This window comes from Notolepis coatsorum (assembly GCF_963971535.1).
Source record: "Notolepis coatsorum genome assembly, chromosome: 6".
NCBI classification, from domain to species: Eukaryota; Metazoa; Chordata; class Actinopteri; order Aulopiformes; family Paralepididae; genus Notolepis; species Notolepis coatsorum.
The window spans coordinates 42735665-42762528 of NC_140170.1; the positions used below are offsets into that span (position 1 = coordinate 42735665).

The 26864-nt window shown below is 45.0% G+C and overlaps 1 protein-coding gene across 3 annotated transcripts in view; it reads right to left on the reverse strand.

The window, feature by feature from the left end:
* Nucleotides 1-26864, reverse strand: part of edc4 (enhancer of mRNA decapping 4) — a 147248-nt gene that overhangs the window by 13330 nt on the left and 107054 nt on the right. For all 3 annotated transcript variants that reach the window (XM_084316734.1, XM_084316733.1, XM_084316732.1), the window contains 4 exons: nucleotides 23858-24023; nucleotides 20843-21029; nucleotides 11004-11223; nucleotides 9303-9466 (listed from right to left, as the gene is read on the reverse strand). In XM_084316734.1, the coding sequence (XP_084172860.1) occupies nucleotides 9303-9466; nucleotides 11004-11223; nucleotides 20843-21029; nucleotides 23858-24023 (737 nt within the window). The remainder of the gene's footprint in view (nucleotides 1-9302; nucleotides 9467-11003; nucleotides 11224-20842; nucleotides 21030-23857; nucleotides 24024-26864) is intronic.

A 26864-nucleotide genomic window follows, 5' to 3' on the forward strand; every position in this document is an offset into this window, starting at 1 on the left:
TTGTTTTGCATTATATATTTTTTTTTTCTATTTTTTTTTATGTTTTTTTTAATCTTTTTCCCCCTCCATTTTTCCTCCGATTTTTCTCCCATCCCAATGTTAGTCGTATGCCAATTCCCAATCCCTTCCTGGTCGCTGCTAGGGGTGGGAATCACCAGTTTCATCATGATACGATACGATATCGATTCTTTGGACAACGATACGATATTTGCCGATATCACAAAGTCTCTCACGATACAATACGATACGATTAGATTCAGGTGCCTGCGATCGATATGAGATGATATCATATGCCCATTTAACACAATCAGTAACATTTAGATCAACAAAAAAAAGGTAATGAAAATATCATTTGACATTTGTATTTTTGAGCTCTTCCAGACATTTAAAGGAAAATCAATCTATTGTTTTTAATACAAATAGACCTCCTGTTCACTGTAAAGTGCCACGTTTTTATATATTGAGCTTTAAACTTTAAGCTACATTTTTTGGAACTCAAAACTCACAACCTCCCTCTCCCAAACCGTTCCTACAACAATTTGTTGATGTTGCATGATCATGTATAGGCCTACATTTATTATGTATTATATTGTTTATGTTTAAATAACATTTAAACATCAAACTCCAAAGACGCGCGCACACACACACACACAGAAAGGGAGAATGCTATGCTGTAACATCTACACACACGGAGCTACTGCTGTTGTTCTTGGGCGGATATGAGACTCGCCACAGGATTTTCAAAATAAGAGTATCGATATGAATCGATCTTATTACATCGCATCGATCCGATTCGATTGTTGATAATTACATCGATGTATCGATCTGGATCGATGTATCGTCCCACCCCTAGTCGCTGCGCACTTACCCCCCCCAGTCAGATCATCTGGGAGAGTGGAGGCTACCACGTGCTTCCTCCGACACACGTCCAGCCAATCACCGCTTCTTTTCACCTGGCAGCGCGGATTCTCATTGAGAGGGCGTAGCGTGTGGGAGGATCACACTATCCCCCTCAGGTCCTATCCGCGCTTAGCAGGCGCCCCGACCGAACTGTAGGAGTCGCTGTTTACAACGACCCGGACCCACCCCGCCAGCTTCTCCCACCCTCTAATACAGCCAATTGTATTAGTGTGAACGGCGAGCCAAGCTGGTGACAACCCCGGAGCTGTGAGCTGGACTCGAACAGGCGAATCCAGCTCACAGCTCCGGGGCTGGTGACGAACGCAATCTCCGCTACGTTACCTAACCGCCCCCTTCTTTTTTATGTTTTAAAATAGTACACTCATTTGAGTAGTGGAAAAGGGGTAGGATTAAATAAGTGTATACTTCTTCCTACTCCTTTTCAAACATGTAGATTGAGTTGTGTTTTGCTTTTGTTATTGTTTGTTTGTATTCATTGCATGTTCGAAATAAAGATTTCAAATCAAATCAAGTGGAGAAATATGTTAATACTTCAGTAAAATAATTTTTTACCAACAACAGGTGACTTTTTATTATAGATAATGCATTTTGAATTAATAGGTTGGGTTGTATAACTCATTTTGGTATGCATTTTGCCCATTCACCAAATTATAAATGCATAAGAGACCACAGGGCTTTGGTGCACTCTTTAGGCCACTCACCAGTAAGTGCCCCCACGTCCTGTAAATTACTTTGTGAGTGACTGACCTTAAGTTGATCTCTAGATAATAAAGTTTGTATACAAAAAAATGGACCTCCCTAATTTCTAAACCCTGGCTGGGTGGTGTCCGACCGATTATAGTGGGCCGGTCTGGGCCAAAAAAAATAAATAGACCTCCCTAATTTCTAAACCCTGGCTACGGCCCTGGTTGTGACATGGTTAGGATGTTTACTCTTGGAAAAAAAAACGCAACATTATGTCATACAGTCTAGACAGATTGATTTATGACGTCATTTTGAGACCAGTATCGGACCCGTCGGGTGGAAGAGGTTAACAGCTCATCTTGTCTTTTCTGCTGTTGACTGTGTGTATCATCTCCATCAACCTGCCACCAACACAAATAACGTGTGGGAAACACTGCAACACCAAACCCTAATCCTGGTAATCCTACACTGAAACATCAGTCTTGCTCCATCCAGCCCTGGCTTACTACTCTCCCCTCCCCTCTGCTCCAACCCCCTCTCCTCTCCTATCTCTCTTATCTCCTTCCACCCCTCTCTCCTCCACTCATATCCCTCTTTCCTCGCCTCCCTCCCGTCAACCCTCTCTCCAGATGGTGTAGAGAGCATGTTAAGGGTTAGTGCTAGTGTCTCTCTCTATCTGTCTCTCGCTCCCTCTCCCCTCCCCAAGCAGCCTCCTTCTGTTTCCCCACTCCCTCCCGCTGTGTACGGTACTACAGTGTAGGGGTGGACGGTATAAACGGTATGACTTTGCGCTACGGCAGGGGTGGCCAACCCGCGGCTCGCGAGCCGCATGCGGCTCTTTGCCCGTCAATGTGCGGCTCTTCCATCCATAAAAAAAAACTAAAAAAATTTAAAAAAAAAAAAAAATTTAATTTTTTTTTTATTATTTTTTTTTTTTTACTTTTTCATTTTTTTATGTCACTCATTCCATAAGGACGTAGAATAAACATTTACAATTTTTTTTTAAATGGTCCATTTGCATGTTCTTGGTATCTGAATCTAGGGACATATATGGATCAGTGTCAGAAATAGTGTGTCTGTTACTAGGCTTGAGTAAATTGTAATGAACCAAAGGAGAATATCAATTCTATTTAAAAAAAATATTATCTTTGACTGTAAATAACACCATGCTAAAATTGACCAGACCTGAAAAATCTAAGCAAATGAATAAAGGGAAGATGATTAAACAGAAGGTTTTGTAGATACAGTACTGAATTCTGCCATCTTTTTTATAATGTAAATTTCTCCACCATTTTTCATCATATTGCAACACCGTTTTTTGCAAGACGTTCACAGAAAGGTAGAGAAACTAACTGCGTTCTGTTTTATGGCAATAACGTTCAGGTTTGTGGGAGATAATCCCAAAAAATAAGAGAAATTAAAAAGTAAATCCAGAAGTCAGATGATTGACAGGGGCTGGTGTGAGCTGGGTAGGGTAGTTTTTCGAAATTTGAAAGCCCTGAGTCTCTTCCTTCAAAAGACTACACTCACTTTTGGCTGTGCCACTTCCTCCTGTCAATATGCGCCGGTTTCAGACTCAATGCCCTGAGATTTCTATAATCTTATATTTCACTAATAACAGTTCAAATAATTGGTAAACAAACATAATGCTGAAAATATACACTTTTACTGTATATCTCGGGCTTAAGAGGTTAACCCTGTGAGGCCCAAATTAAAAAGAAATTAGCAACTTCAGAGGCCAGAGGGTGGGACATATAAACACATTTACTATCAAATAGCATTGTGAGGCTGAACAACAGGACCAATTGACTATACATGTGCTTAAAGGGGAACTATCTTATAAATGGCTTTTTTCAGTGTTTACCATTGTTTCTTAGCTATGTGGACCAGTGCATGTGAGCGGATCGGAGCGCGAGCGGCGCGGGGCGCGGAGCGGCCGGTTTTGACGTGAGCGAGGAGTGGGTTTTAAAATGAGTCGGCGCGACGTCCGGAGCGAGAGTTCTCCTCCGCTCCAATCCACTCCAGGCCGCTCACAGTGGTTTAACACTGATGTAATATATACATGCAGTACAATGCCAAAGCAACAGATGGCGATGTACAAACATGAAGGCCATTTTCAACCAATGAGAAGGGTGAACCTGTGATAGGCTGTTCGTTCAGGCTTTGTCACTGTAGAGACGCCCACACTCACTCTAGTTAGAAAAAGTATATCGACGCCATTGTTGTTGACGTTAGCTTACATGCTAACGTTAATGGCAGCGACCATAGCATTGTGGCTCGGCTAGCCTATCATCGCTTAATAGAGATAGTGAATGGATAAACAACGTTATTTAACATTGCAGAATGGCTACAATTACAATGCGGCTCAATACAAACAATTGTTAAGGGGCCCAGGGGGTGTAGACTGTTGTAGTTTGAGCTCATTTACACCATGCTCCAAAAAAAGAAGAAAAAAAACTGCCGAGCGATCTGGCGCGGGGAGCGGGGAGCGCTCGATTCAAGGTGAGCGGGGAGCGAGCGGAGAGCGACTTGGGGGCGGGGTCAACATGAGTGATTAGCGGAGCGGACCAAGCTTTAAAGAGCGAAGAGCGGATTTCTCGGCCGCGCCGATCCGCTCACGTGGTCTGATGTGGACTTATATTAATAGGATATATGTCTCTAATTCTCATATTGGCGAATTCTTCCAATTCTCCTCTCACAATATTCACCCTCACTGAACTGAGTCATCTGAAAATGTGCATATCTGTGATGTCAGAGATTTCTCAGCTGCATAATAATGTGGCAGTTGATGTGGCAGTTGGCACCAGGCCACACAGTGGTTGGAGCCCAGCCTCAAAACGGCTTAAGATCTTAAGGTAGAAAAATGCGGTTTTTAGTACTTGATTAGAAATACAAAACAATGCATTTTTTTTGAAAAAAACCTAGGTGTTCCATAGACTCACAGGAATTGTGTAAAAGTGCCCAAATAGTGAAAGAAATAGTAAAATAGTTCCCCTTTAACATTTTTTAAATAAACATTATTTTTTTAAATGGCTAAAAGTGATTTTGTAATTTTGAAACCGTGGGTCTCACAGGGTACTTTTAACCCTGTGAGGCCCAAATAAAAAAGACATTAGCAACTTCAGAGGCCAGAGGGTGAGACCTATAAACACATGAAGGGTGCCGTGACTGAAAAAAAAGGTTGAGAAACGCTGGTATATGGTGTGGCTCTTTGTGGTACCACAGTAATTTTTTTGTGGCTCTTAGTCTCTGACTGGTTGGCCACCCCTGCGCTACGGTATGGATTTTGACGACTAGAGCAGCTAGTCACAGCAGTAGCAATGATGTTAACGTTACTTGACGATTCACTCGACGTTTGCAGTGGTCGTTGCATAGTGTTTAATTGTACTGAGTTTTTCTCCACTTGCTCACGGACCATGCCATATAGTTTTGGCATTTCAATTTGGCTAAGGAGGCTGAGAGGAGTCTTGCTTTAGCACAGCAACAGGCAACAATCTAGCAACACATTAACACAAAACCATATTTCATTCATGTCACTATACAATTTAATTAAAAACGTCTATTATTCGAATATTGTTACACAGAATCTCGAATCCAGCTGCATCGCATGGTAAGAGATTATATATGTGAAGAAGTTTTTCCCCCCACATGTGATCTTCACCTTGGCTTGCACAAATGTTATAAAATAGTATACGCTTCCAATTCACTGTCAGAAATTAATTATGTGCCAGTGAATCATGCATGCAAGGTATTTGTACCACATACCACAAGGTATTTGTGCTTGCATGCAAGCCATTCTGAAGAAGGTGTGTTCACACCGAAACGTCATGATTACAGGCTGCCAATAAATTTGGAAAAACCTGGAGTGCGTGCCTGGACATTGTTTCCCTATTTTTATTTTTATGTATGATATCAGAGGTTACAGCACCCAGTGTCAAGTCTAGTGAGGCGAGCGCGTTCTACTACTTTTTTCATTTGTACCACAAACAAATACATTATTTTTGCTGTGGCTATTCTTTATTTACCAGCTGCATAAATAACATTATGATGATGAAAAATGTGATTATGAAATGTGTGATTTTTCTGTAATTTTCCTGCCTTTGGTCCAATTTGCAGTTGATTGATTCAAGAGTTTATTAATCACATACACACCAGGGCATACAGTGAAATGCGGCAACAGTTGCGTCTCAAACAAACTGCACCAGGGTTCAGTTGCACAGGGTATCCTGCAGGTTTAGCCCAGTCAGATTTAAGACTTTTTAATACTTTTTAATGCCACTCAGAATGAAATTGAATACCAATTTCACAATAACAAAATGGCAAAAATCACACAACGACACCAATTAGTTTAAGTTTAGGGACACATTGGTCCAAAGATGTTTATTAAAACATAAAGGAGTAACTGGATTGGATGAAACGAAGGAGTGACAAACATAAATATCTCTCAGTCTCTCTTTATGTCAGAAGTCACCTCGCTGGCAGACTGCCGTCCCTCTCTCATGTCAGAAGTCACCTCGCTGGCAGACTGCCGTCCCTCTCTCTCTCCTGTCTCTCTCTGTCTCTCTCTCATGTCAGAAGTCACCTCACTGGCAGACTGCCGTCCCTCTCTCTCTCCTGTCTCTCTCTGTCTCTCTCTCATGTCAGAAGTCACCTCACTGGCAGACTGCCGTCCCTCTCTCTCTCCTGTCTCTCTCTGTCTCTCTCTCATGTCAGAAGTCACCTCACTGGCAGACTGCCGTCCCTCTCTCTCTCCTGTCTCTCTCTGTCTCTCTCTCATGTCAGAAGTCACCTCACTGGCAGACTGCCGTCCCTCTCTCTCTCCTGTCTCTCTCTGTCTCTCTCTCATGTCAGAAGTCACCTCACTGGCAGACTGCCGTCCCTCTCTCTCTCCTGTCTCTCTCTGTCTCTCTCTCATGTCAGAAGTCACCTCACTGGCAGACTGCCGTCCCTCTCTCTCTCCTGTCTCTCTCTGTCTCTCTCTCATGTCAGAAGTCACCTCACTGGCAGACTGCCGTCCCTCTCTCTCTCCTGTCTCTCTCTGTCTCTCTCTCATGTCAGAAGTCACCTCACTGGCAGACTGCCGTCCCTCTCTTTCTATGTCTCTCTCTTCAGGGGTTTTGCTGCCACTTCCTCCATTAGAACAGATTAGATTAGATTCAAATGTATTGCCATTAAAAAGCACTTAGTAGTTGTACAGTACAACGAAAAGAAGTTTGGCCTTCAACCAGAGTGCAACTGTAACAGTAAAGTGCAAAAGTAATATACAATGTACAGGTGATTAAACTGGGTATATAGCATATCATTAGTACTACTATTGAGTAATAGTGCTAAGCAGATGCATGTACAGAGCTGTATTAGAGTAGTATTAATTAATGTGTACAGTGATACAGGTATAAAGACACTAAGACACCCACCCACCCTCTCCTAATGGACAGTCTCCTCCCCACCGTATGTATTTTCTCCCACCCACCCACCCCCTCCTAATGCACAGTCTCCTCCCCATCATATGTATATATTTTCTGTTAGGATCTCTGGGTAACAGTACTGTATATTTGCATATCGTATATGTCACAAATGTAACAGTACTATATATACCTGTATGTCATGTATGTCCCTATGTCATAAATGTCATGATGTCACATACAGTATGTTCAGTTGTGTATGTCATAAATGTCACTATGAATTGAAAATGGGGGACCCTGATGTAAACAAGACAAACGTCTTTCTCTGGTCTGCATCCCCTTAACAATTGTGTATTGAGCCGTACTGTATTGTACCCATTCTGCAATCTGTTAATAAAGTTCTCATTCATTGAAGTCGTACTAGCCAGCCAGCAGCGTAACTAAGAGTAAGTAAGATACATGTACAGATATAGATATAGTAATAGGTTGAATGAATGAATGAAAACTTTATTTAACAGATTGCAGAATGGGTACAATACAGTACAGCTCAATACACACAATTGTTAAGGGGATGCAGACCAGAGAAAGACTTTTGTCTCGTTTACATCAGGGTCCCCCATTTTCAATTCATAGTGACATTTATGACATACAGAACATACATGACAAGTTGCCGGTAGTCCTACTGAACCTGAGATGGCGCAGCTGAGGTGGAGGCTGCAGGGGCCGAAAAGAAACGCGAAATACTAGTTTGCAGGCGGGTTTTGTTAATAGAGGTATGCTTAGAGCTCAGCATGTGCGACTCGACTGCTTTCACTCCCACCGTCCCCAGTTTAAAATCTTGTTTTGCTGCGTTTGCAGCAGGCTTCGCTGCTAACGTTACGTTAGCCCCTTTCGTGACTGTGATGCACGGCCAAAGCATATTGGCGTGCATCACAGTCACGAAAGGGGCTACATTAGCTATAGACTCCGTTGCTGAAATAGTTCCATGATGCAAACACTGGGTTGTCGAGCCAGTTCTCGTAAAATGTGCACTTTCCCATAACTAAACGCAACGTTAGTGCTTGCTAACGTTAGCTATAGACTCAGTTGCTGAAATAGTTCCCGACAAACATACCTCTGTTGGTTCCGCCCCATTCCGGTGAACACCGGTCTGCGTAAATAAAAAGTCAGACTTTTTTTTTTTATCTCCCGTTAACCGTTTTTCCCCAGATTTCATAATGAAACGTAAGATGCCATGGCATTTTATCTTTCCTGTCTATGGCATTTTTTAAGACCTCTGAAAGATGGATTTAAGACATTTTAAGACAAATTAAGGCCTTAATAGTTGATAAACACATTTAAGACTTTTTAAGGATCCGCGGACACCCTGGTTGCAAGCGAACCAAGAGCTGTGTTTTCAGGCGGACCAGAGTTGGCTTGTTTGGTCTGCACAGAGTTGGAATGAGCTTTCACACCACCCAGAACCAACCAGACTATCCGAGGAAACAAACCAGGGTTCGATTAAAGCGGACCAAAGTCCCCCCCCCCCCCCCCCCCCCAGCATAGGTTTTTGAATACTACATACGTTGAAATCATTGTTGGATCAAAGTAGGATTGATGTCATATAGTCCTTACCTTTACTAGGAGGTATCCCAAAGTGAATATTCCAATTGTCTGATCGTGATTTCCAGAATTGGGTCCCTGACATGAAATGGCACAAAATATGCATCAAGTGTGCTGAACGCGTTCCAAGGTGCTCGGATGAAGCGGTTCACTTGCACGGGTCCAAATTCTCCGCCCGGATCATATAAAATGTAACAGTGTGAAATAAGGTTTCAAAGGGTAGGCGATACTGCCACCTAGCATGATTTGGCCGGCATTGCACTCTCGAGGTCTCAGAATGAGTTCCAATGGTAACACAGAGGTCCGTGAGAGTGTATAGGATATTAAAATCGAAAAAAATAAAATCGAAAAACGTAATATTACGTGATTGGCACTGAAAGTGTTAAAGGGTCACTTTCTTTCATCAAATACTATATCAAATATATCAAATATTTATAGAATTTTACTTCCCCCAAAGCACGCAGCTTGGCACAGCTGGCAGCTTTTGTATAATTGTCCTTGACCTAAAAGAACTGCGACACTACTGTAGTGTTCACTCCCTGGTGAAAAAGGTATATATCGTATTAAAGTGCATGTCATTAAAGTATTGGTAGTGGGCTTATCTTGCAGGTCAGGGCCAGGTACGAGTGCTCAGAAGCCCGATACCATAGATACTATCCGTACACTTTAGCCACGAGATGCCACCACACCCACCTGATTTTGAGCTCGGAGCGGGTTGCAATGTTGGAGGAGAGCTGCTGGATCAGTGACAGCAGAACAGGCTGGCTGAGGGGGCAGGGGTGCTGGCCAAACACCTGCTGAGAGTCTATGGTGTCACACACGTACAGAACCAAGTTCAGATCCGTAGCCGAGAGAGCCTGAAAGATAGAAATAAAGAGAGAGAAAGAGGGAGGGAGAGATGGATGGATGACAAGAGTGTTAATGTGAAGAGAGACGCTGGTGTAACACATGAGAGCAGCAGGATCATGTCTGTGCCAGAGAGGACCTTGGGGAGGTACAGGAAGAACAAGAGGATAAAACTAATATATTACGAGTCAGCATCATATTGCAAGGAGATAGATATGGTTGTGTGTGTGTGTGTGTGTTTTCATTGTACGCGTCAACCTGCTTGCCAAGCACATGTGTAACCGATGGGTCTCTTAACACTTTGAGTGCCAGCCACGGCATAATTCGTTATTTCATGCCAACCGTTCGAGTGCCAGCTGACGAGATATGCCGTTTTTAATCGTTATTTTTTCCATTCGCGATTTCCATTCATATTTCATCAATCTAGCCTCATGTTACCAGTGGGGATCTGTCTGAACTCGAATAGGGAAAATACCGCCCCCTATCGTCTCCCGGATGGTAATGCACGCATTGGAATGGACTCAATGAAAATAGATGAGAAAAGGAAAATCCGGAATCACATTTTACTTCTCAGGCAAGTAACCCGAGCCGATCGGACTCATTGTGGACCATCAGAACAGCGTGGAATATATATTCCAGTACCCAGCGTTGGATCAATAAACGCGATCGATATTTGGAATGGCGATCAGGAATTGGAATAATCTTTTTGGAGAACATCTGATCTGAGGTAAGGAATCTATTTTACCAGTCTTGGGATAATCAGAGCTGTTTTCACCTATATATCAGCGTGTGCCATATGTGTGTGTATGTGTGTGTGTGTGCGATCAGGAAATAAGAGAATCGCTTTTTCAGCCCGCTTCTATAGCACATATACTATCGATAATCTAGCGTTTATTTGAAAACGATTCATAAATAGGCCGAAAAATTACAACATGTTTTGTGTATTCCAGTAAAGGGCGATTATCACAGAATCTTCTGAAATCTTCTGGAAGTTTCAAGAAACAAGCGTTTTTCAAAATGGTATAAAACGGAAATGAACCGATTAAAAAACAATCCGTTTTGGGCGCCCCAGTGGCGAACCACATAATGCGCTGAGTCGCGGCACGGCCGACCCGGGTTCGATTCCTGGACCCGTCGTTATTTGCAGAATGTCTTCCCCCCACTCTGTCTCGCGTTCCTCCTCTCTTTCTCTCTACTGGACTGCCCAGTAGTAAAAAGCGATAAATGCAAAAGAAAAAATCTTAAAAAATAATAATAATAATAATTAAAAAAAAATCCGTTTCGACAATGTTGACTGCAAACAAGTCATTGATAAGCGACGGCCATATTAGACACATAGCCATCATTTAAGATATAGTTTATGCGTTCGCAAATATGAGAGCTCCATCGTTGAAGTGGGTGGCGGCATTCAACGGGGTAAATAGGAAACGGAGGCCGGCACTGAAAGTGTTAAATCCGGCTGCAAATACAATGGTTTTGTTCCTTGTCCGTTTGTAACTTATGTGAATATTAAGAAAACCTTTAAATGTCTGTGTGTGGTCGTGTCACCTGTTGGAAAGCCTGGTTGAGCTGTCCTTGCTGCAGCAGCTGCAGGATGTTGGCCTGCTGGGTCTGGTAGTCCAGGTGCGCCGTGGGGACGGGCGTGCCGGCAGCAGACCGCATGGCCTGCATGATGCTGGAGGTGACCACGGCCTGCTGCTCCTTCATGGCCAACGTCACTTCCCCCTTCACGATGCGCTGCACCTGGCTCAGGATGGACTCCTGAAGACTGGGGGGGCGGAGAGAGAGAGGGGGGGGAGAGAGAGGGGGGGGGGGAGGGAGAGAGAGAGAGGATAGGGGAGGTGGGTGGGAGGGCAGACAAGGGTTGAAAGGAGGTTAGGAGAGAAAGAGGGAGATACGGAGACAGACAAGACGTTCAACCTTAGTATGTCATTTGTTTCCATGTGTCATTAGCTTACAGTGTGTCCCACAGCGACACAGCACTCTAACATAAACTCCCTTGTATGGCTTATGTCAAATAAATGTAACAAGACACAATTGCCCTGACCAGGTGTTGCGTTTTCCCTTTTTCAAGATTTTAAAACCCACCCCCACGCCCCTACAAATCTATAAACCCCAGAGGCTACGAAATTAATTGCAGAGGGAACAAGAGGCCTGATCGAATTTATGTTCTTACATTAGCCCTAGGATTAAGCTTTGCTTGTTTCTGCTTTCCAATTCATTATATACCTGCTCAATAAGCAGGGCCATGGCCACTGCTAGACTTGCTGGCATAGGAATCTGCTGCTATGCATATCTGATATACATTTAGTCATTTAGCTGGTGCTTTTATCCAAAGAGACTTACAAACCGTGTACAACAAGTCAGCAGGAGGGGTACACCTCTTGTGGCTAAGAGTAAGTGGTATCGTTAGTCTTGCAGTGCCGATTTTGAGTGCATAATACTATATAACATAGTAGTGTAGTAGGTAGTAGTAAATGCATAATAGCATAGTACATACTAGTAGTATAGAAATAAAGAAATAAATGGCGGCTGGGTGGCGCAGCGGACATTGCGCTCAATTGGCAGAGTTAGCGGGAGGGGAGTCGATGGGTGGTAATCTGGTCGTTGTGGACAGCGACACCTACAGGTCGGTCAGGGTGCCTGCACAGCAGAGACAGGAAAATGGCGAGGGCAGTGTGAGCCTCCTACACATTACTCCTCGCCAATGAGAGTCCGCGCTGGCAGGTGAAAAGAAGTGACTGGCTGCCTCCACATGTATCGGAGGGGACGCGTCTAGTTTTTTACCAACCATTTCCAGTTCCGCGTTCTGCGATCTGATTGGCCACTGACGTTTCTGGTGCGATCTGATTGGCCACTGACGTTTCTGGTCATGTGACATGTGCGCCCAATCGCGTGACACCTGTGTCTTTGCCCATTTCAGCCTCGAACAGCATGCAAACTACCTAACGCCTAGTTTATCACTGGTTAAGCTTTGGCGACTCTTTCGAAGTTGGTTGAGGTTAGAGTTTGGAATCAGGGCTGGTGTTCTATCGCCCTGCTCTAAGACTAACTCTAACCTTAACCAACTTCGAAAGAGTGCCTAAGATTAACCGGTGAAAGAAACAGGCGTCACACGATTGGCCGCACATGTCACACGACCAGAAACGTCAGTGGCCAATCAGATCGCAGAACTGGGTTGGTAAAAAACTTGACATGTGATGCAAGGCAAGTTCACAACTTGCGCAAAGGGCAATATAATTTATTATTACATGGCGTTTTCACATTCGCCGAAATGCTTGCTTGTGATTGGTCAACAGCCCCCCGACAGCGGTCATTATTTTTCAATAATGACCGCTGTTTTTTCAATAATGACCGCAGTGCGCAGCTGTTGGCAATCAAGCCCACATCAGTGCAGCAAATCAGACACACCTGCCGCGCTGCACTGACAGCGGAGTGTCAGCGGAGCCAGAACAGAGGCTGCCCGCGATAATAATAATCACTTTATTTGGGCTGACAGAGCCACAGAACAACTGCGATTTGTCAAATGAATTAGGTATATTGTTAGTAAGTTAGCCATGTAATAAGCGGGATAATGTATAGCGCTGCACTGACAGCGGAGTGTCAGCGGAGCCAGAACAGAGGCTGCCCGCGATAATAATAATCACTTTATTTGGGCTGACAGAGCCACAGAACAACTGCGATTTGTCAAATGAATTAGGTATATTGTTAGTAAGTTAGCCATGTAATAAGCGGGATAATGTATAGCCTACTCGGTCATTGTCGCAAAATAATTGACCTTCACTACGTTTAAAACACCTCGGCGCGGCGCCTCGGTATTTTAAACTCTGTGTCGGTCAATTATTTTGCGACAATGACCTCGTAGCCATACATTATCCCTTACATAATTTAGCATAGTCTCATAGTCGAACGCAAACGACAAGCCAGAGCTAGAAGACCAGTGTACCGGTACTGGATATACAAATTATCCACCACGGTTATCAATCAATGTTATCAGATCAATCACAGCAAGGCTTAACAAATCAACTTCAGCACTCATTCTTTTTTAGGCCTCCTCTTTTTAGAAAGCTTCATAGTAGCACTTATTCATAGGATTTTGATTTCGTAAAGTTATACAAATAAAAGTAAACTAACAGGTCTTTGCCATTCAACTCCAAAAGTGAGTCATTGCCCGTTTCCGGTAGGTCTCCACATGACAAGCATATTTAATTTTTTTAGTTTGGTCTCCTAGCTGGAAAATAAATACTGGATGCGTTATGTGACTGAGCAGCATGCTCATTGTGAGCACGGAGCTACATTTTTAATCTCTTTACATTCTGTTCTATCCGAGCACTGAGCAACTGCTATCTAGTACGGAAAATGGTGACAAGAAAGACGGTACTCTTTCGTTTTCTTTTATGTTTTAGTTGAGGAAGCAGCGACAAAGATGATATGGTCAGTGTAGACTAGAGCAGTGGTTCTCAACTGGTCTAGCCTCGGGACCCAACATTTTCCTTAGTCATTAAGTCGCAACCCAAAATTTTGAACCACTATGATTTATGTAAAAAAAAAAAAAATGCAGTAATACGCAATCTTTCAAAACATGAAATAAACACAAAAAAGTGCAACAAAAGTGCAACTATTGCTAAAAAACCAATGAAATAAAATAATAATAAATAATATGTTTCTTAGCAGATTTCTTAGCTTAAAATAACAGACCTAAGTTTGGGGGAACTAATGAAATAAAATAAAAATAATAATAATAAATACCGTACTTTTCGGACTATAAGCCGCGGCTTTTTCCCCCATTTTTCGATCCTGCGGCTTATATAACGGTGCGGCTTATATGTGACTCGACGTGACCAAACCCGAAAATGTAAAAATCTAAATATTGCTTTTTTGACTGCATTGAAATGTTATTTATCTGTTCCCTTATTTGCTAAACTTAATACAACTTGTAAATGAGTTAATTCTTGTTATTTGTCTGACAGTATTGTGTCCCAATGCTAATTACATATGGTAATTAAACATTAAAACACCTGCGGCTTATAGTCCAGTGCGGCTTATATATGTACACATCATTCAATTTAGCTGCTGCGGCTTATAGTCAGGTGCGGCTTATAGTGCGAAAAGTACGGTAATATATCCTTCTTAGCAGACTTCTTAGCTTAACATCCCAGGGAACTAATGGGATAACTGGGGATGTTGTTTGCTCCTGACAAGAGTCTCAAAGTCTGGGGTGATGGAAGTCAAAGCAACTCTGAGGTCATGCTCAATGTCCAATCTTTTCCTCCGCTTTGTCTTCAGCTGGACCAGAGCTGAGAAGCCACTTTCACAAAGATAGGTAGTGCAAACAAAAAATCCGCGACCCACTAAAAATGGCCCGCGACCCACTTTTGGGTCGCAACCCACCAGCTGAGAAACACTGGACTAGAGCATGTCGCTGATGGGGATTGAGTTGAAGACGAGGACGATGCCACGCTGCCCTCTGCTGGTCTTGGTGGAAAGAGCACTGCAGCGTCACGCATCGACAGCGCATTGAACACGGAGGCCTTTAACGACCCATCCACATCTGACAGGTGTAAGAGGGTCCTGTGTAGGATCCATTTCTTCTGTATACTGAGCCTAGTCAGGAAGTGCTCAGCAACGTGCTCAGTGGCTCAGAGTGAACGGAACTGAGAAACCAGTTATGCAAGCTTTTCCACTCAGTTACAGTTAACGCACCCGTTAGGAGTATGCTCAGAATTTTGGACCCCCATTTCCAACTTAACCATGCTCCAATCGGTAGAGTCCTCTCTCAGTGCAACCCATGCTGTTCTTCATACTGGAGACAAGCAGCTCTGGCTAGTTAACCACAACAGTAATGCAAAGTTAAAGAGGCCACCGGTTGGAAACAAAGGCTGAAACCTACTTTAGGTGTATTATGGAGTAGGCTCAAATAGACTGGAGCGTAGCCCCCCCCCCCCCCTCTACTGTGTTTCAGGGCTCAAATAGACTGGAGCGTAGCGTAGCACCCCCCCCCCCCCCCCCCCCCCCCCCGACTGTGTTTCAGGGCTCAAATAGACTGGAGCGTAGCGTAGCCCCCCCCCCCCCGACTGTGTTTCAGGGCTCAAATAGACTGGAGCGTAGGGTAGCCCCCCCCCGACTGTGTTTCAGGGCTCAAATAGACTGGAGCGTAGCGTAGCCCCCCCCCCCCCCCCGACTGTGTTTCAGGGCTCAAATAGACTGGAGCGTAGCGTAGCCCCCCCCCCCCCCCCCCCGACTGTGTTTCAAGGGCTCAAATAGACTGGAGCGTGCCCCCCCCCCCCCCTCTACTGTGTTTCAGGGCTCAAACAGACTGGAGCGTGCCTACCCCCCCCCCCCCCCCCCCCCTCTACGGTGTTTCAGGGCTCAAACAGACTGGAGCGTACCCCCCCCCCCCCTCTACTGTGTTTCAGGGCTCAAACAGACTGGAGCGTGCCCCCCCCCCCCCCCCCCCCCTGACTGTGTTTCAGGGCTCAACAGACTGTTGCGTGCCCCCCCCCTCTACTGTGTTTCAGGGCTCAAACAGACTGGAAGCGTGCCCCCCCCCCCCCCCCCCTCTACTGTGTTTCATGGCTCAAACAGACTGGAGCGTGCCCCCCCCCCCCCCCCCCCCACCTGACTGTGTTTCAGGGCTCAAACAGACTGGAGCGTGCCCCCCCCCCCCCCTCTACTGTGTTTCAGGGCTCAAACAGACTGGAGCGTGCCCCCCCCCCCCCTGACTGTGTTTCAGGGCTCAAACAGACTGGAGCGTGCCCCCCCCCCCCCTCTACTGTGTTTCAGGGCTCAAACAGACTGGAGCGTGCCCCCCCCCCCCCTCTACTGTGTTTCAGGGCTCAAACAGACTGGAGCGTGGCCCACCCCCCCCCCCTCTACTGTGTTTCAGGGCTCAAACAGACTGGAGCGTGCCCCCCCCCCCCCTGACTGTTTTCAGGGCTCAAACAGACTGGAGCGTGCCCCCCCCCCCCCCCCTCTACTGTGTTTCAGGGCTCAAACAGACTGGAGCGTGCCTACCCCCCCCCCCCCCCCCCCCCCCGACTGTGTTTCAGGGGCTCAAACAGACTGGAGCGTGCCCCCCCCCCCCCCCCCCCCCCTACTGTGTTTCAGGGCTCAAACAGACTGGAGCGTGCCCCCCCCCCCCCCCCCTCTACTGTGTTTCAGGGCTCAAACAGACTGGAGCGTGGCCCACCCCCCCCCCCCCCCCCCCTACTGTGTTTCAGGCTCAAACAGACTGGAGCGTGCCCCCCCCCCCCCCTCTACTGTGTTTCAGGGCTCAAACAGACTGGAGCGTGCCCCCCCCCCCCCCCCTCTACTGTGTTTCAGGGCTCAAACAGACCGGAGCGTAGCCCCCCCCCCCCCCCCCCTCTACTGTGTTTCAGGGCTCAAACAGACTGGAGCGTGGCCCACCCCCCCCCCTGACTGTTTCAGGGCTCAAACAGACTGGAGCGTGCCCCCCCCCCCCCACCCCCTGACTGTCTCAGGGCTCAAACAGACTGGAGCGTGACCCCCCCCCCTGACCTGTCTCAAGCAGGGTTCGAAATTAACGGGGGCATGGGGCAAAATGCCCTCGAAAATTGACCAAATGCCCTCGAAAATCAGTTAAGGGGGGCAGGAAAAGCCCCCGACAGTTTACTAATTATATATATAATTATATATATGCTCTACAGTGCGAGCATTTCCCTCGTATTTGCCCCTAATAATATGCGTGTGTGCGAACCGGAAAAATCATTTACTTGCAGACAGTGTGCGAGACCAGACAGACCGAGAGCTCTGCTTTTCAGCAAGCATGCATAGTGTAACAATGTTACACTGCTATCTTAACGTTAGCAAGCTAAGCATCTGCATAGCGCGACCTGTGTAACGTTAAGTAACTTGTGTTCGGCGGGGAAAGACCGTTCCATTTGTAACACAACTCCAAAGAATAACATCCAAATCTGATCCGATGCGCATTTCCTTCATTCCACAGCGCTGAGCGTGCAACGTATTTCATTGATCGATCTGACAACAACACAACTTGCCCTCAGGGACAATCATATTTAATCTATTTAGATAGAGTATGTATGTATTATTTACAGATAATTGAAGGTACCTCAAAACATGAAACCAAGCCATGTCACACTAGGGGTGCACCGATGTATCGGTCGGGTATCGGTATCGGCCGATAAGTGCCTTGTTGACTGCAACAATGTTTTATAATCTTTATGTTAATTTTCATTATAAAAATGTTGTGCCCCCGAAATACAAAAAAAGCCCCCCAAAATCAATTAAGGGGGCAAAAAAAGCCCTTAATTTTTTTTTTATTTCTAACCTGGTCTCAGGGCTCAAACAGACTGGAGCCTCGCCCCCCCCCCCCTGACTGTGTTTCAGGGCTCAAACAGACTGGAGCCTCGCCCCCACCCCCCTGACTGTGTTTCAGGCTCAAACAGACTGGAGCGTGCCCCCCCCCCCCCCCCCCCTGACTGTGTTTCAGGGCTCAAACAGACTGGAGCGTGCCCCCCCCCCCCCCTGACTGTGTTTCAGGGCTCAAACAGACTGGAGCGTGCCCCCCCCCCCTCTACTGTGTTTCAGGGCTCAAACAGACCGGAAGCCCCCCCCCCCTCTACTGTGTTTCAGGGCTCAAATAGACTGGAGCGTAGCGTAGCACCCCCCCCCCCCCCCCCGACTGTGTTTCAGGGCTCAAATAGACTGGAGCGTAGCGTAGCCCCCCCCCCCCCCCTCTACTGTGTTTCAGGGCTCAAACAGACTGGAGCGTGCCTACCCCCCCCCCCCCCCCCCCCCCCTACGGTGTTTCAGGGCTCAAACAGACTGGAGCGTACCCCCCCCCCCCTCTACTGTGTTTCAGGGCTCAAACAGACTGGAGCGTGCCCCCCCCCCCCCCCCCCCCCCCCCCCCTCTACTGTGTTTCAGGGCTCAAACAGACTGGAGCGTGCCCCCCCCCTCCCCCCCCCCCCTCTACTGTGTTTCATGGCTCAAACAGACTGGAGCGTGCCCCCCCCCCCCCCCCCCCCCCCCACCTGACTGTGTTTCAGGGCTCAAACAGACTGGAGCGTGCCCCCCCCCCCCCCCCCCCCCCTCTACTGTGTTTCAGGGCTCAAACAGACTGGAGCGTGCCCCCCACCCCCTCTACTGTGTTTCAGGGCTCAAACAGACTGGAGCGTGCCCCCCCCCCCTCTACTGTGTTTCAGGGCTCAAACAGACTGGAGCGTGGCCCACCCCCCCCCCTGACTGTTTCAGGGCTCAAACAGACTGGAGCGTGCCCCCCCCCCCCCCCCCCTCTACTGTGTTTCAGGGCTCAAACAGACTGGAGCGTGCCCCCCCCCCCCCCCTCTACTGTGGTTTCAGGCTCAAACAGACTGGAGCGTGGCCCACCCCCCCCCCCCCCCCCCCCTGACTGTGTTTCAGGGCTCAAACAGACTGGAGCCTCGCCCCCCCCCCCTGACTGTGTTTCAGGGCTCAAACAGACTGGAGCGTGCCCCCCCCCCCCCCCCCCCCCTGACTGTGTTTCAGGGCTCAAACAGACTGGAGCGTGCCCCCCCCCCCCCCCCCCTGACTGTGTTTCAGGGCTCAAACAGTCTGGAGCGTGCCCCCCCCCCCTGACTGTTTCAGGGCTCAAACAGACTGGAGCGTGCCCCCCCCCCTCTACTGTGTTTCAGGGCTCAAACAGACTGGAGCCTCCCCCCCCCCTCTACTGTGTTTCAGGGCTCAAACAGACTGGAGCATGCCCCCCCCCCCCCCCCCCTCTACTGTGTTTCAGGGCTCAAACAGACCGGAAGCCCCCCCCCCCCCTCTACTGTGTTTCAGGGCTCAAACAGACTGGAGCGTGCCCCCCCCCCCCCCCCCCTCTACTGTGTTTCAGGGCTCAAACAGACTGCCCCCCCCCCCCATCTACTGTGTTTCAGGGCTCAAACAGACTAGTAGTGTTGCAGACTAACAGTGTCACTAACAGTGACAATGTCAATGGACTAGTGTTGGCACGATACTGGAATTTCGAACTTGGATACGATACCTTGAAAAGCATCGATATTCGATACCATTTTCGATACCACGGGGAAAAAGGTTCAATCTTAAAATGTAAAAAAAAAAATATATATATATTTTTTTATAAATTTTGCTTTTGTTGCTGGTTGATTCTCCTCAGCTTCTCTCTGGTACTATAAAAGATAAATATAACACTTTTAAAACCCTTTGTTTATCTTTAGATCACACATTTAAAAATAACTAAATGATATAATCTTAGAAATTAAGTAAACACTAATCTGTGTTGCATGTACCTGACAAACTGAACTGTTTGTATTACAGTCATATTCCAACTTAACTGAATGCACATGTGTGTGTGTGTGGACTACTGTACTATTACAGGTATTGAAATAAATGTAGAATAAAGCAGGAAGCCGGACCAGCACTCAGGTTTCAAATTGAAACCCGAGAGTGCTGGTCCGGCTTCCTGCTTTATTCTACATTTATCTTCGGGGTTGCAGCACCCAGTGTCAACTATTGTGAGCGCGGTCTAACTTGACTTTCAGGTATTGAAATAAACAATGCAACTTCCTTATACAAAAAAAAAGCTCAGCTCAGACAAGAACCTCCCCCACTGAACCAAGCCATTCAGAATTGACTCGCTCCCAGGTGCTGCTGATCTGCATATCTCAGCCCCCTCTGTGGTTGTAGCCACCGCCCACAATCAACAATGACCAAAACGGAGCGGGTGGAAATAATGCGGAAGCGGTTTTCCCCGTCAGACACTTGCACTTTCCCAAAAGAGAGAAAAAGAGAGATGGGAGAGAGAGAGAGAGAGAGAGAGAGAGAGAGAGAGAGAGAGAGAGAGAGGTAGAGAGAGAGGGAGAGGGAGAGGGAGAGAGAGGGAGAGAGGCTCATACGGAGCGATCTCTCCTCTGTCTCTCCCCCTGCATTTGACAGACTTGCGACTCGGAAGCTCGCACACGCGTATTCCGATCCGTGCAATAACATTCACGGGGGTATATATTGTCATTTGAAACAAGTTACCAATGCATTGTCCCGTGGGATTATGCCCCCCGCAGTGAAATTAATTAGTCCCCCTCTCTCTCTCCCAAAATCGGCCAGTGCAGTGGGTGACTGTCACTCAAAGCGCATTGCGAGTATTGCGAGCATTGCGAGCAAAAACAGCTTGGAATCTTGAATGGCAGAAACTCCTGCTCTACAGTACTTGATCTAGAAATACAGAACAATGCACTTTTTTTGAAGAAAAAAAACGTACAGATGTGTTCCATAGACTCACAGGAATTGTGTAAAATTGCCCAAATAGTGAAAGAAATAGTAAGATAGGTCCCCTTTAAAATAATCAAATAAAAGGCTTGCTAAGGCCAACTATAGGCATGTGCAGCATGTATGGATGATTAGGTACATACTTTCCAACCATCATATGTAGCTGGTGTTGGACCTCGGCACGGACGCTGGCTGTGATGCTATTGGCAAGTTGGTCGGTGGAATTCTGGAAGCTGTCGATCATCTGCTGGAGCTGACCGACCACAGGGTCTCGTGTGTCCTGCTCCCTCTGCTTCCTGTTCTTCACATGGGCCTCCAGCTGCTGGATGTCTGGGCGGTGGAGGACAAGAGGCCGTTAGAAATCCATATCAAAAATCAAAAGACGCGTGATGGATATGGTCTAAGTCCATGTGAACAGCTGAGCAGCTTAGTCCAGAGCTCAACAACTCCTGGTGCAGATTCAACATGTTGAGTTGACTGTTGGGCGCCGAAAAACTACCACCAGCGCAGACCGGCTGAGGCAGGCGAGACAGAACTCCTCCAGCCAGTCCTCCACTGAATCATTTAGACCAGGGGTTCCCAACGTTTTCAGGCCGCGACCCCCGAAATAACAGTGTCAGAGAGCCGCGACCCCCACTATTATAGGAGGTATACATTTTTTATTTAAATTTTTTTTAATGGAAATGTATGGTTGAAACATGCAAACGTTCAAACGCACACACTAATAAGCATTGGAGGCTTTTAACCAGGGCCAGACTGGGGAAATCATTCAGGCCAGGAAATATAGTGCGAAATATAGCCCCAGTCAGGCCACTTTTTAAGCAGGGGGTCCCCCACCAGGACATTTTGTGTTACAAAGACTTCATTTCCTGCATTCTTTGTACCCTTTAAATACCAGTGTTTGTGATGACATGACTGCATAAAAGAATATATATATTTTCTGAAACCTTTATTTATTTATTTTGGAAATAATCTGGCGACCCCTCCCCCCCACGGCGGCTCGCGACCCCCTTTGGAAACCCCTGATTTAGACGGTTTATCCATGGCATTCTGGGTAGTATACACACATACAACTGAAACCAACAGACGCACACAGAAAGCTTGCATCTACGGTTAAATGGTCAAGCTGAGGTTGCACCAAAACCCTGAACTGCAGCCTGAATGTAATAACAATCGGCACAAGCCCACAAAGAAACACACGCAGTGCTCGATGTCTCTACTGCCCCAAGGTGCAGAGGAGAACAGATCAAATGCACGCACATTCCTTTAGTTTAACAGTTAGTGAGAGTTAATTAGTTTGAATATGGCCAACGGCGATGTCATCGGGGACATTGAATCCTCGCGTTGTGTTAATTACAATCATGTAAATGAAAAAAGATCAACACTTTGTCTCATAGGGACTGTCTGCTACCTTATCATTTCATTGAGCTGTAATTAACACAAGGATTCAATGTCCCTGATGACATGACCAGTGGTCATATTCAAACTCATTTACTCTCAAAAAGTGTTTGGATGTCATTGTCACGGTCATTCTGAAAGAGACCACTCCCATTAGGAGAGATGTTTCACACTGGACGAAGGCTAGCTTTCAGAATGGCTTTGCATTTATTGATTTCCTGACCCTATTGTTTCCAGGTTTTAGAATTCCTAAACCATGCCACGATACAAAATACCCCCAGATACCATAACAGATCTGCCAGGACCTTGCTTTCAATATGTACTTTGAACATCAACATGTGCAACTTCGGATTGGAATGTCCCATTATTTTCACAAATCATCCTCCTGAATTTCTGTCCTGTGCTACTAAATCACATTCAACTAATTCTAATTGCACCTGTATGTTTCATAAAGTAGCCACGAGCATAAGTGCATGGATCTATGCGCGCATTAGGGCTGGCCCCGAGCATTCGAATGGTTCGAATTTTGTTTGGTATATTGACAATCGAAGCTCAATTCAGGATTCTGATGTTTCGTTATTGTCCCGTTTGTTCATTGTGAGCCACCGTACCAGGATAACAAACAAGGTTTCTATGGAGTAATGTTAACGACTAAATGTGTGTTAGGTTGGAATCAGATAAAACATTGGTTTGTGTTCGAGAGTTTCAGAATTGTGTTATTACCATTATATAATAACACAAGAACACACTATTATTGATTATTATTAGTGATGGCTAGCTTGTGCCACATGGTAATCATGGACCCAAACACTTTGTTCTACATCCTGGCTGTACCAAACACAGAGCAGACAGAGTGGAGGTAACGTAAAATTAATTATTACTATTGATACTGAAGGATACACTGAAGATAATATAATGACCCTCACTCACCAAGATGACAGAATGACTAACGCTAGGTGACTTGTTGGAATAACGTTACACACATCACCATTTTCCCATCAACACGGTTAAATTAGCATCATACTTCCTGGGTTATAAACGTAAGTAATTGCTCTGTTGAGCTCTTAAGGTAGTTGATTGAATGATTCAATAGCTTTATATCCGCCTTATATCATACATTTCAGAGTTAAATGGTGAGTTTAATACCTACGGTATTCTTTTATATGAAAACACCAACGATGGTCTGACTCTGAACCCTAAAAATTGGCATCCGGGCCAGCCCTAGCATTCATACACACACACACCACACACACACACAAGGTGTGTGGCTGTGTGTCCGTGCCCCATGATCAAGCTTTCCACAAAGTTTGGCCATGTTACATTCATCAGTTTTGTTATAGGCCACACCCACACCCCTTTTTGCAGATTAGCATGACCAGTTGATGAGCTGTCCTTTGGGTCATGACCAACCTTTCCACAAAGTCTTATGCAAGTCTGTGAATCCTTTGCCAGCCACCTTTTAGCCAATTGGCATGAACACACACACACACACACACTTGACCTCCCCGCAAAATATAAGCCTCCTAGGGGCGAAAACTGTGGCCGCTAGAGGGTGGGGAATATTGTGGACCGACCAACCATCCAACCTATAAGGAAAAGTGTGTCTGGCAAGTTAGGAGATCTAGCAGATACCTTTCACATGTCATTCTTTAACATTTATTTCCTATGCATTGTTTTAAATGTAGGAATGCATGCTCTTTTTGCGTAAATAAATAAAAAGTCTCAATACAGCCCAGAACACCTTCAGTAAATCATCTTACATTCATGCGTTCCCTGTTTGAAGCTGTCATTAATCTGCTGGAACATGGACTGACAGCCTCTCTCAAACACAGGAAGTACGATGCTTTGGAACGCATCCTTATAGGCCGCCTGGATGGGGCCCTGCATCGCCTCGGCTGCTGCCCGCCCAATAGCATCCGTCGTGTTCTGGAAACAGGAGGTGGACAGAGGAACTGAGGTTATTTATTATGTTTGTAATGTCGTCACTGAACCCTTGTGTTGCGTTAACTACACAATCCCACTCATGGTTAGGGATGGGTACCGAATTCGGTACTTTTAAAAAGGTACTTACCGAAACACGTCGGTACTACCGAGTATCGATTCACGTGATACCGTATAATAAAACAAAAATAAAAAAAAATTTAAAAAAATCTTTTCATGTCAACGTTCACACGCACAATATACGTATCAGGGCTGACATTCCACTCTACTGGTTAAAGTTGCTTACTCGTGAGTAGTGCGTTCGTTGATAAAGAAAAATAAGGTTAGATAAATTCATTGATAAACATAATTTACTCACCGATAGCCAGTATGGATTCAGAACACACCGGTCAACATCACTAGCATTAATAGAACTCATTGAAGAAAATCACAAATTCCATAGATAAAAAAAAACATGTAGCTGGAGTATTCATTGATCTAAAAAAAAGCATTTGATACTATTAATCATGATATATTAATCAGGTAATTGGAAAGATATGGGATCAGGGGGGTAGTATTGGACTCGGTGAGAAGCTATCTAAATAAAAGACAACAATTTGTGACAATGAGAGATTATAAATCTGAATGTTTGGACATCGCTTGTGGTGTCCCCCAGGGGTCAGTGTTGGGTCCAAAACTGTTAATCTTGTACATTAACGATATATGTAAAGTATCCAATATATTTAAATATATTTTATTTGCGGATGACTAATATATTTTTTTCTGGTGAGAATATCCAGCAGCTTTTAGAGGTCATCACATCTGAAATGAAGAAATTAAAAAAATGGTTTGATAGAAACAAATTATCATTGAACTTGAGCAAAACTAAAATTATGTTATTTGGAAACTGTAGATTAAATACTCAAGTACAAGTTAAAATAAATGATGTGATTATTGAAATAGTTTATTAAAATAAATTCCTAGGTGTAATAATAGACCATAAAATCTGTTGGAAACCTCACATAAAACATGTCCAATCTAATCTGTCAAGAAGCATTTCAGTCATGAGTAAAGTAAAGCACATTCTGGATAGAAAATAACTCTACATTCTCTACTGTTCACTAGTTTTTACCATATTTAAATTACTGTGCTGAAGTCTGGGGAAACACTTATAATTCTACACTACAACCACTTTTTATACTCCAAAAAAGGGCCATAAGGATAGTTCACATTACAGGTTATCGTGATCACACAAACATATTATTTTTAAAGTCAAAAACATTAAAGTTAAATGATCTTGTGGAATTTAAAACGGCACAATTAACACATTGAGTGCCAGCGACGTCATATCTCGTTTTATCAGCCCCCCCATTGAGTGCCGACGACGCAAAATGTCGTTGTTTGCCGTAATTCTTTTATTGGCGATTTGAATTCATATTTCATCAATCGAGCCATGGGTTAGTGCTGCAGTCTCTCTGAGCTCAATTGGGAAGATACCGCCCCCTATCGTCTCTCCCTGTGTAACTGCACCCCATCAGCTCAGACTGATACAGGAGGAGTGGTCAATTTGCTAATAAAATTTTTCCGTCAAGGCATCTGAAGAGACCAAGTGATCGCCGGCCCTCAGAACAGCGACGATTATGTATTTACAGTACCAACACTGTAATCAATAAGCGTGATCGATATTTGGAATGGCGATCAGGAATTGGAATAATCTTTTTGGATAACATCTGATCTCCGGTAAGGAATCTATTTTACCAGTCTTAGGATAATCAGACCCGTTTTCACAGAGATTTCAGCGTTTGCCCTATGTGTGATGTGGCTGTTTGGCTGTGATCGCTGATGAGGAAATAAGATAATCGATTTTTCAGCTCGCGTCTATAGCGTGCCTAAGTACACATATACTATCGATAATCTAGCGTTTATTTGAAAACGATTCATAAATAGGCAGACAAATGACAACGTGTCTAGTGTATTCAAGAATATTCCAATAAATGCAGTTTATGGGGGAATCTTTACATTTTCCGAAAATCTTCGAGAGAACGATAGCTTTTCGAAATGCTATAAAAAGGATATGAACCGATTAAAAAACAATCCGCTTCGACAATGTTGACTGCAAACAAGTCATTGATAAGCGACGGGCAGATTAGACACATAGCCATAATTTAAAACATAGATTAGGCGTTTTTAACGCTAACATTGAAGTGGATGATGGCATTCAACGGGGTAAAAATGTAAACAAGGTCGGCACTGAAACTGTTAATGTATAAAGCAAAAGGTCATGTACTTCCAGGAAACATTCAAGAACTGTTATTTGATAGGGAGGGGGGTTATAATCTGAGGGGAGAACTCAATTTAAAAGTTCTAAATGTACGCATTACCATGAGAAGACACTGCATCTCAATATGTGGAGTGAAACTGTGGAATAGTCTGAATGTGGTGCTAAAGCAATGTCCAAACATGAAACAATTCAAACTGATTTATAAGGAAATGATGTTCACGAGGTACAGGGATGAGGAAGGGACTTGATATTCACGGGTGTTTACATTTTTATTTTATTTCTTTCGTGTTTTACATAATATAGTTTGTTTTTTTTGTTTTGCATATATATATATATATATATTTTTTTTTATTTAATCTCATCGATTCCACATTATTTTTACGCACAGTTATTGTTATGTTTGAAGGCTCACGGTGTTCCATTAAGGATACCAATTGTACACCACAGATACCACAAATTCTTCTATGAAAGAGAGACATCGAGAGGTTTTGTATCAGATTTTTATCATCAATTACTAACATCCTCGTATGAAACCCTCCACCTAGACTCAGTCTGGAGGAGGGATA